At 38.8% G+C, this 11,938-nt stretch overlaps 1 protein-coding gene across 2 annotated transcripts in view; it reads right to left on the bottom strand.

Moving 5' to 3' along the window:
- Positions 1–2,216: 2,216 nt before the first annotated feature.
- Positions 2,217–11,938, bottom strand: part of LOC106807255 (nucleolar protein 14-like) — a 28,678-nt gene continuing 18,956 nt past the window's right edge. Inside the window, exons 11-21 of one of the 2 annotated variants that reach the window (XM_014809548.1) lie at positions 11,392–11,446; positions 10,678–10,808; positions 10,105–10,329; positions 9,789–9,953; positions 8,206–8,293; positions 7,879–7,957; positions 7,174–7,254; positions 4,097–4,208; positions 3,651–3,802; positions 3,288–3,443; positions 2,217–2,980 (exon numbers count right to left, since the gene is read on the bottom strand). In XM_014809548.1, the coding sequence (XP_014665034.1) occupies positions 2,881–2,980; positions 3,288–3,443; positions 3,651–3,802; positions 4,097–4,208; positions 7,174–7,254; positions 7,879–7,957; positions 8,206–8,293; positions 9,789–9,953; positions 10,105–10,329; positions 10,678–10,808; positions 11,392–11,446 (1,344 nt within the window). In that variant the 3' untranslated portion in view covers positions 2,217–2,880. The remainder of the gene's footprint in view (positions 2,981–3,287; positions 3,444–3,650; positions 3,803–4,096; positions 4,209–7,173; positions 7,255–7,878; positions 7,958–8,205; positions 8,294–9,788; positions 9,954–10,104; positions 10,330–10,677; positions 10,809–11,391; positions 11,447–11,938) is intronic. The other variant, XM_014809550.1, reaches the window with a different exon arrangement.

The raw sequence follows: 11,938 nt of genomic DNA, 5'->3' as shown, positions 1-11,938 counted from the left end.
GTTGTTGCTGAGAGGAAGTAGTTGAGACGAGCTTGTATCGTTAGTGTGTAATGTGATACGTGTATAGTGAGACAAGTAAAACGCCATTGTTGAAAGCACAGTGACTTTTGTGAGTTTATTATAATTATTTATGCAATAATGGCTTATGAGAATATCAGACTGAGCTAGTGAACAGACGTAAACCTGATATTTCCATTCGTTCCCCAGAGGCCGTGTCAATGCAAAGAGCTATTGGCTCAGCATGCAAAGCTAAAGTGGAGATTTTTTACAAAAAAATGCAAGACATACGTTTATCTAAAGATGGTCAGCGCCTACTTCCACCAGATATCTTCATCTGCATGATGTTGATGAATCCGGATACACAGTCTGTCACAAACCTCTAAAGATTTTAGCCAAGAAAGAAAAGATAAATTTCGGATCTCTGACCAGCGCTGATAAGGGGAAAACTAACAGCTGTTGCATGTAGATCATTCGTACCTCCCATCTTGATATTCCTCCGTGTACGATACAGGGCAGAACTCATGGACAAAGCACAAACAGGAAGTGTCAATGTTGCAAACCAGTCAGGATGGATTAATGGGTCACTTTTTTGAAATATGGTTTGATCACTTTTTACTTTCAGTTCAGCCAAGGCAAACGTCTAGCACGGTATTGCTCATCTTGGATGGTCACACTAGTGCTAGTCACATACAAAACATCCCTGTCATAGATCGTGAGCTCGTGCCAGTAATGTGCTCATCCTATCCTTGCCTTCACACTGTACCCATCAAATGTAGCCACTTGATATGTCAGTAGTCAAGAGCCTTAATTTGTTCTATGACTCTGAAGTACAGGCTGGATGCTCAGCTCGAGTGGTAACTGAATGGCAGATAGCTTAACGTTTTGGGGAGGCATGTGGAAAAGCAGCAACGGTGAAAAATGCGCTGGCAGGCTTTCAAAAATCGGGAATCAACCCTTACAACCCTGGAATCTTTTCTGATGAGAATTTTATCGCTACAGAAGTGACGGATATCCAGCAACTACCTGAATCACCAGATGCAGCATCATCGACTGAACAATCTGATGACCCTTCCATAGGTCAGGAACATGTCTAAAGTAAGGATTCAGGAAAGTCTGTTACTTCCAAAAATCACAAACGCTCCTGATGTCTAGCAACTACACGAATCACCAGAAGCATTATTTTCGACTGAACAGTCTGGTGACCCTACCATAGGTGACTGGTCAGGAACATGTCTCAAGTATGGGTTCGGGAAAGTCTGTTACTTCTAAAACCACAGACGTTACTGATGTCCAGCAACTACATGAATCACCAGAAGCATTATTGTGGACTGGACAGTCTGGTGACCCTACCATAGGTCAGGAACATCTCAAGTGAGGATGCAGGTTGGTCTGCTAATGTGGATGTGGATGGATCTCATGCAGTCATTCCGTGATTTGATGTCAATCCCAAAAACTCTTAAACAAACATAACGCGTAAAAGTGTGCCATGCAGAAGTAAAAACATCACCGTACAACAAGAGCATGGAATCTACAACAAAAGAAAAGATGAGTCAAATCTCGACGAGCCAGTGTGGTTAAGCGATCATCTGGAAAAAGGGCAAATGTTACTGAGACAACCTGTAAGGCTGAATATAGAGAAAGCCAAAGAAAAAACACATTCTACTAAGACCGGGTAAAAGTAATAACAAACAAAAGCATGTTACTCAAAAAGGAAAACAATCAAATAATCCCTCAGGTACAAATGAGGATGTACAGTGTCCATACTGTAGTGACAGTTATCTTGACACATCCGGTGATGACTGGATTTAGTGCCAGAAATGCCTCTCGTGGATGCATAGGCTACTCAGTGTGCAGGAGTTCATGACTACCAAGAAACATTTGAGTGTGATTTATGTTAAACTGTATAATTAAAGCTGCTAAGCTATAGCCATCTCCCTCCGGCCATTTGACCAGCTATCCATCCGTCAACAAGGCGCCTTTCTTTAATTGCTGGAGTTAAGATTTCCAAGTTTAGATTTAGTAATTTTAGTCATGATTGCTTTCAACACCCAAAATTGGGTAACGGTATTAATATAGTATATATACAAACCTTTAGCCACAGTCTACTTCCCCACCAGAAATAACATCACAGTCGCATCATTTGTTGAAGCTATGGGCTTACAGTCTAATACCGAGGTAATGCGAAAAACACAAATGATTATTCTTTTGTCTAGATATGTTCAAGATCAGAAGGAGATAATGTTTATTGCAAAATATATATTCTTTGAATATAAATTTCCAGTATAATTACTTATTAGCTCAAGAATACATATTGCTTAAGGCAGGAATAAAAATCATGTGTAGTTGTTAAGTTGTGGTAACATACGCATCCATATTACCCAAGCTTGGAGTAATATGGACACAATTGTATAAGTTTTTATGGGCCACTATTTTATTTATAACCTTATCTAAGCATTTAATTTATGCTTGTTATTTTAGCATACGGGAGTCTTCAAAATAAAAGTGATTCTGAGAAAGCTGATGTTTGTTTCTTTCTCCCCGAGCAACATTCTTGAGGTGCTCATATTCCCCCCAATTACCCTAATACATGTTTGCATTACATAGGCCACTGAAATAACTATGAATGTGTGATCAAGATATATACATTATTAATTAGAAAATAATTACTGCCATTTCAGTCATTTCTTAAATACAATGTATATCAGTAAATATGAGATAATGCAACTACGTGAATAATTTTATATACACAGCAGTGAGTATACAATTAGCACATCTCTTTGACCTTACTCGCTGATACCTCTAACATTGTTGGTTGTATTTTATTAAATACATTTTTTATGCAAAATAATACGTCCTGGATTAACACCGTTTTATACAATTCTAAGCTTTGCGTTTATTCCGAACCAAAGCTTTGTAGTCACCTTCCTGGTTTCCTAGCAAAGCATAAAGCCTCTTAACCTTGTCTTTGCGTTCAACATCCCTGAAAAAACACAATAAGGCAAGTTATCACAACAAAACCGTGTCAATCTTTTAACACAAGACGGTGTTAGCACCGTATTGAAACGTTCCCTATGCCTAGCTACATGCAAAGACGTATCCTTAATTTTTTCTGGACGATAAAATATTATACTTCAAATTGCTCCATATTATTCTTATATTAAGTTGTTGTGCTTCTAAAGCTAGAAATGTGCAATCTGCTACTAATAGAAGAATATACAAAGGGTTAGAGTAGAAGGTGCAAGTACATGAAGTAGTACAATCCTGAAGATTGACAACATTTAACATACTTCTCTTTCTCTTGTTTGAGCTTCTCTCCAGCAAGGAAATGTGCATCCTTACGTATCTCTCGTACAGCCCCCTTACGTTCTCGCTTCAGTTTGTGTAATAGCTTCTGCTGTTCAATCTGTTCTCTAGTTCCCTTCCTTTTCTTTCTACCATCATAGCTGCAGCCAGCAACAAAACCCAAAACTACATTCTACTACTTTTCTTTATATAATCTGTCCTGCCACATATCTATGTAAATTGCTACTTTAGTACATATATCTGTGGCGTATAAAATACTTTGCTAATCCTTTAATTAAATTTGAGATGAGGAATAACTATATAATTGGAATACACTATTGCTATATGGTTACATAAACTGTGCTTACTTGTCTTCTATTAGGGGTTCAAACAACTTCAGTGGTTGAGGTCTTTTCTTACTGCGAGAGAGAGATTGGCGTGTCTCCAGACAGTTGCTAAGCTCCTGCACAAGCTGTTGGTGCGATGCCTTTACACTGTCAGTGTATCTCTCCCAAGGAACCTGTCACCGAAATGATAATAACAGCCATCATTGCACAGAAACCTATATCAGTGATTGAAAGAGTTACAATTGTATCTTAAGATAGAAGGTATTAAAATGAGTAATATGTATAATTTTACATTTACACATTCTACATTTCACACAATGTAACTTCACGCAAGTTCAGACAACTACAATTACTAATAACATGCTTTTATGCCCACTCATTGTGTTTAGCCTGAGCCTACATGACAAAGGACCACCCACTAAACAATTCCAAATACATTATTATTAGCAGAAGGTAAATTACTATACCTTGCATAGCACATTCTTCACAGGTGCAAATATTTCCAGATAGGCAGGGAGCGATTTATAGAGCACAGCAAACTTGCACAGTAGTTTTAACGTAACAGATATTGCTGTGCACCTGCAAGAGAAGACACTCAACATGTCACCATTACTAATACAATATTTAAAGGAATACTTTACTCTAGAATTTGAGAGTATATTATGATAGTAGATTTATAAATAATAGCACATACCTATAAATATCTATAATTACGCATTCACGTTTGTCATAAAACAACATTGAACTTTGAAATCTTCATTTTTGGGCGCTGACATGACGCACCCGGCAGATAGGTGCGATATGATATGACTACTAGGCACTTAAAAAAAACCAACCTAACCCTAACCCTAAAAAAAAAATTCCATTAAATTAAAGTGCCTAGTAGTCATATCATATCGCACCTTTCTGCCTTCTGCTGACATGACACCCACGACCGTGCTGCCACCCTGAAAAAATTGCGCATTCGCCAATTTATCTTGCACATTACAGACCGAGGGCTAATCACAAAAGTGCAATTATATTTATACTTAAATGCTAATTAACCGAACGATATTCATTTTAGGACAAATTTATCCATATTATAACTGAAACTATATGTCGTTTATAAGATATTACAATCCTTCTGCTCTTTAATTAATAAATAAGAAACACCCTCGGTCTGTAGCCTGCAGCCGAAACATTGCTTTGCGCAACTTTTCAGGGGGTGCGCTGCCAGTGGCGCCACCGTCGTTGTAAGCAACGATATAGCCGTCAGTTGTAAAACTTTTTAAAAATATTTCTAATAAATATTGAACCATAAAACTTTTTATGAAGCGTAATTTTAATATAAATTAACTGAAAATAACCCTAGAACCTAGAGTCAAGTATTCCTTTAACTACACTTTCACTACAACCACATACTATCCAATCTGACATGCATGCACTAATTATTCACATATACAATTTTATCAAATCTGTAGATAGAGCTATACTAATTATATAACCCCATAACCTCATAAAGATTAGTCTTCAGATTCCAAGGGACCGTATCAAAGACGGAAAGAGGCAAAGTTGGTCAAATAGACAGATCATCACTGCAGATCGCAGAAGAAAAAGCCTCAAATTTGCAATTAACCAAAGGGGAAGAAAGAGAATTCCAATATGGAATGACAGAAACAAAGAAGATGAACTTAGCATGGAGGAAGCGTACATGAAGAGCAGGTCAATCAAGTTGAGCCGAAACCTATTTCAGAACTAGATAGAAATATCACTGATACTGATAGTGATTAATACCCCCGCAATACCGCTTTGTCGAAAGGGGAAATGGAAGGTCATGGTGTGGCATATATTATGAGTAAATAATATATGGAACACAAAAAATATAATGGAATTACAAAAAAAAAGATGATATACTGTTTCCATGGCAACGCCTTGACCAAAACACTCACAAAACACAATATGTCACGCACATCTACACTTCATGGTGATCAAGTGTATGAAGTTTGATTGGAATCCCTTAAAAACTGTGGAAGTACTTCGCGCCACAACCTTTTTGAAACGGTGGGAGTATTATCAAAAATGAGATACGGTTTCCATGGCAATGCCTTGACCGACGTACACAAAAAATATGTCACGCACATCTACACTTCATGGTGATCAAGTGTATGAAGTTTGATTGGAATCCCATGAAAATGTGTGCATTTCAGTGAAGATCGCTACTAATAATGACACTCAAATATTTGTGTGCACAGCGAGTAAGTAAAAGTCAAGGGTGATTTGGAGCGGATAATGCGAAGAATTTTACATTTTTCAGTATTGAAAAACATACCACACATTGTTGCTCACTTCTCAGAACGAGTAAGGACACTATTGAGGGCTAACTGATCACCCTTGTTGAAAATAGTGTGGAATAGAACTCCGCCACCAGCAAAGAAGAAAATAGAAGTAGAAGAGTCAGTTTCGGCCAACAAATCATTTATAAAGGGTAAGAACAACAATGGACCAAGCACAGAACTATAAGGTATAACCGATGTAACAGAAGCCACATCTGACACGCCGCTGTTAACACAGACAATTTGTGATCTATCATTCAGAAAGCCAGTCATGCAGTTTAAGATAGTAATAAGATAGTAAGATAGTAAGTGACTACGTTTGAAAATTAAGATCAGGAGGAACCCTATCAAAGGCCTTGATGAAATGATGTCAAGACTTAATGTCCAATCATGAAGAACATTGATTAACTCGGTAACCATTGAAAACCTACGCCGAAAACCATGTTAATGATAGGACTAAAATCATATATGCTCAAATGCTTTAGAGCAGAGAGAACCCAACGATATTGGGTGACAATTTGAATCAAGAGAAGATCCACCACTTTTATAAACTAAGGTAATGAGTCTTTTTCCAATTGGAAGGAAGAGAATCTAGATTATAGGATTGAAAGAACAAATTGTGTAGTGAAGGCCCAAGCTCATGCGCAAAATGATACAAAATAAAACCAGGCACCTTATCAGGACCAGCAGACTTGTGGGGATATGTTTTTAAGCACCGAACACTTACCACTAAGAAATATAACAGTGCTTGACACTCGGGCCAGCCGAAGGGTGGCCCAAAATTTTTTTGGGGGGCCACCAGAAATTTATTTCTTCTGGCCCAAAATGAAAACTGGTAGCCCAATTTTCCATTGGTATTTCTACCATGACGTACAACGGTACATGACTTTAGGCCCTACAAACTTGTCACATTGGACACAAAGCCACATTTGCATGCAGGGTTCGAATTTTGGCTGAAAATCTAGTGGACAGTATTTTATATTAATGGGAATATTTATACCAACTAACAGGTATTTTAGAATGTTTGGCCCTTTAGAACAAGTGATTCCTCTTCCTCATAAATTTCTTTACGGAGGATAACAAACTGAGTAAAATTATTTGAAAGTGGCACTTTATGAGCCTTATCAGGAGATTTTATGAAGAAAATCTTGCAAGTTATCAAACAAAAATTCAAATATCAACATATTTAATCCAACCACTAACAAATGTCTATATATGTTTATAAACAGTACTTGAATTCCAGGGTAGGTTCCTCAATATCTTTTAGAGATGCCATTTCCCAAAGACCGAGAGGTGACGTGTCAATGGTCCTACTGGAATACAAGCGACCTACTGACTATGTGCTCTACATTTAACTAAAGGTCAAACTAGGAAACAAAAAGTAGAAACTGTTGCATAAATAGGAAAACATATAGTTGATTAATTTACGAGTATATAATCTCTATTATGTACTCTTGATAATATATAAAACCACATTTAAAGTATAAAGTACAGACCATGACAAAATCACCTCCAGTGACACAACAATTTCATACAAAGTTGCTTGCAACATGGCAGGGGTAGAAATTAACTTTTGAACACAGGAGTCCAACGGACCCCTACCCTCAATTAGAGCCGCAGCAAAATGACGTAGTCTGAAGTTCAAAATTAAAGATATTAACAATAACGCACGTGCTTATTTTGAAGATTCATGCTGCCCCATTTTCTTTGGACATTAGCGGGAAAAATACGGTAATTCCGCGGGAATTTACAGGGAGTCACACGGACTCCTGCATATGTCAAATCAGGGAGTCCGACACTAAATCAGGCAGTATTTGACTCCGGACTCCTGTTAATTTCGCACCCTCACATATGGTAATCTTGGAAATTACATAGACCATAGCACTTCTTATATTTCACATATCATAGCACAAAGTTTAACTGCACTGGATAAGTACTTGTTTATGGCACTCTTTGGTAGCACAAGTAGGTCAGCACTGGTACCAACAGATTTAAACGGTGGATAAACCCTCAGAACTGGAAATAGAATGCATTGTTTTGAATAATCATCTCATGATACATTCATGAATCTAAAAAGTAATTATCTTATATTAAGAGGTTTACTTGTTTGCATATTATACAACATTCACCACCCATATGGTGAAAACCTATATTTCTATATTGAGAATCAATTGTCTGAGTTTATAGAGTTTTAATCTGCAAAAAACTAGAATTGTGAAGATTATGTTACCACAAACATAACCAAGCAGATGATTAGCACTTACCCTGATCTTGTTTGATTGAGGCCATGAAGAGGATTCCATAAAGGAAATTGTTCACTTCTGGTACAAACCTCTTGGATAATGACACATACTGAAAATGACATTTCCTATCAATGTTTTTTATTGACTGCCGTTTGTACCAACTAGTGCCGCAGAGCGACAGGGCTCATCTGGTGTCTGGTGTTCTGCTGATAAATTCATTTGTGCATAGCAAGACGTCCTATACATACGTTCATTTCTAACCCAAAAAAACAACACTTCAAACTAGTGTAATAAAATTCCGATAGATGGCGGGCCGCTATCAAAGGCATCGTTGCATCGGTCAGCAAAAGCATTGCAGCAATGGCAGCTCTCAGTGTGACGACGAATTGCAAAAAGCAGGAGCGAATAATTACCATATTATTACTATACATAACGTGCGTTCTATGGTGTCAGGTAATAAGGTACATTAAACCCCTTGCGAGGCACATCTGGCTCGTTAAAAATAGCTCAACGGTTGATACAACCACAGGCAGAGCAGCTCGTGCAAGATTACAATTTACAGCAATACGATAGCAAATATCTCTAAACTAATTTCAGTACAAGGTAGGCCAGTGATTAGTGGACCGAATAAGCTCAAGAACGTACACACTTGCGTCTATATTGGTGCCAAAATTTGATGAGAAAATTAAGTCTGGGAAATCCGCAGTCTCACTCCTGGGTAATTATTTGAGTGCTAGTGACTGTATTCCAACTATTCATAATGTACACTACAGAATCTTATATATGTCATGTCATTATCTCCTAAGTAAGCGTTGTTCAAGTAAGAGTTATGTGTGGAATTTCACTGTAAAATGGGAGCTTTCCACACCCACAGGTACTCGCCAACGCAGTTGAGAGAAACAAATCCATGTTTAACCCTCCTCTTGAGGGTCAAAAGGTTATCCGACACTTACTCTTCGCATGTCAGCGGAAAGTACATTTCATGGTCCTTTCAATAAAGCCATAAAAATGCTAGGTCACAGCTGAAACAAAAAAGTTTTTCAATCGCTCCGTCAGACCATGTCCTCAGAAAATGTCTAAAATCTGCCCTGTGCCCCATTGACCTGTGACCTCCAATTTCGCACTGGTGATGGGTGTCCTGCCCATCACACTATACACATCGAGCATAGGTCGAGCCGTTCAGATTTGTGCCGCAATTCCGTATTTCTTCCTATACCTTAAATTAAGGGGGAAATATTCCCCCGCCGTTTACACATCTTGACCTTTGACCCGTGACCCCCAAATTGGTCATCCCGAGTCCTTTTCACGATCCCCCCCGACGTCCCGAATATTGTGACCGTACGTCGAGCGGTTAAGATTTGTGCCCAACTGTTGACCGACGGACGGACGCACGGACGGCCGGACGGACGCACGCTCATGCGATTCTACAAGCTGCATCTGACTATGTCAGATGAGCTAAAAACTCAGTGAGCCTGCAAAGATAATCTATTTATTTCATGACATTTCAAGAGTGCCATATAGAAATGCTAACCGAATGCAGCACAACCACTGTTGAGCCAAATATGGGGTTAGAGCAAATGTCTTAGCATTCATTTGATACTCACATCTAAAAACACTGTACATAGCAACAGGCCTGTTGTTACGGCAATTGTCGACGAGACTTGGCACTGTGCTAGCATCTGGGCCATGTAAACTAGAGCCGGCGTGACAATCGGATGCTGGAAGTCTGACGTCGAATATAGCGCCGCAACTAGCTCCAAAAGGACAACCTGCGGGAAGAGATGCAACATCAATATTACACACATACAAAACTGCAGATATCTGTGCACTGCCCCACCGTTTTTGTTTTTCCAGTTTGACTCTACAGGCAGCTAACATTAGAATATAAAGAATTAGTAGTAGACCAGTTTGCAAGTATACCATGTCGAGTCCAGGAAACTGTCCTCGTCCCCCTTTCTTCTGTGTAGCCTCAGTGAATGCATGCTGCTTGTCAACCACCAACTGCTGCAAGAACTGTGCTGTCTCTGTCGGGCTTTGCTGTGCTAGGCGACACAAGGTCGGAGTGAGCTGATTAATGAAGCTCACATCAGGATCGGCTTCAATAGCCGCATGACCACAGTGCTCCACCAAAATCCGAAATAAAGTCTGCAAAAACAATGTTGAAGTGAAAGCAGGCACACAAGCAAACACGCACGCACGCACAAGCATACACAGGCACATGCACGAGCATACACAGATGCATGCACACACACAAACACACACTGCATGAACATACAATCATATACTATACATAATAACAAATGGTATGCACAAAAATGTAATATGCTGCATACAGCAGCAAAAACCAGGAACACTTCAATCAGTGTGCACGTGTCAATGAGGTGTACATGAGTTTCATATACTCTAGCTACATTCTTGGCTTAAAGAATAAAAGCTCACAAATCAGAGTTTACAAATGGATTGATTCAGATGATTGACTAATAATGCACGCACCTGCAGTTTCTCCTTATTTCCTTCAGCGAGACTTGGATGGTGGCACTTACAGATGCGTTCCACTATAACCAGCTGATCTGCTGATGAGTACCCATCTATCAATTTCCTGAACTCATCATATGAACCAGGCGCTGATAACGAAAAAGGCATACATTAAAACAATGTATCATGTCTTTTTTTAAACTGTGAATAGAAGCTGGAACCCCTTCACAATGTAAAGATGTCCACAGACAACTAACCACAGCTCAGTGCATTTCAAACGCTGTATGAAATGGTCAAAAATTAGGGTTATAGATAGTTTGAATTCATTTTGAATTATATAAAATAATATTTTTATAATAAATAATAAAAAATAAAATAATTTCCTACTTAAAAAAAGAAATAAATCAAATTATCACACCATTACCACCCATCTTTTACGTCGATAAGTAGATGACCATACTATTTATCCTAGGTAACCGAGTTGTGGCTGATTTGAAAGAAATCAGGTAGTTAACAACTTCCATACTACTCCTAATTTTACCAAATTTCCACATTTTAATCTCCACGTTGTGATACTCAGTGCCGGTTGTACTTTCATAGAATGCACCACACATCTAGGGCACCACATCTATTATTGAATTATATATTCTGCTTCCGTTTGTAAAAGCGTTGGCCATGTGATTTTTAGAAGTTATTTTTCTATTATTTAAAGTAAAGCTGTATAGGACATACCTGGAAAGGTGTAGGGTAGCTCTGCATTTGCAATTTCCATTCCCATTTTCAATTCCTAAAATAAACAATTACTTAAAACTCTCATACTATATTATATATTTACCATTGCACCATAATTATTCCTAAATGTATTGCCCATATTAAACAACAAGTGCCGCAGAGCGACAGCGCTCACCTGACGGCAGGTGTTCTGATGCTAAACTCACTGGCAAACGAATCAATAGCACCCTCCCATCGCCGTGTTTGTTCTCCCTCGTTGTCTCTCTCATTCTTTCTCTTTCGCTTTCTCGCTCTTGCTCTCTTCCCTTCGCGCGCTCTCTCTCTCTCGCTCGACCACACACTCTCTCTCTCTCTCTCCCGCTCGATCACACACTCTCTCTCTCTCTCTCTCTTGCTCTCTCTTCCCTTCGCGCTCTCTCTCTCCCTCTCTCTCTCTCGCTCGCTCACACTCACTGTCCCTCGTTGTCTCTCTCTTTCTTTGTCTTTGTCTTTCTCTCTCTTTCTCTCTCTCTCTCTCTCTCTCTCTCTTTCTTTCTCTCTCACTCTC

Source organism: Priapulus caudatus, unplaced genomic scaffold (genome assembly GCF_000485595.1).
Source record: "Priapulus caudatus unplaced genomic scaffold, Priapulus_caudatus-5.0.1 Scaffold203, whole genome shotgun sequence".
NCBI lineage: Eukaryota > Metazoa > Priapulida > Priapulimorpha > Priapulimorphida > Priapulidae > Priapulus > Priapulus caudatus.
This window is presented reverse-complemented; position numbering and strand designations above follow the sequence as displayed.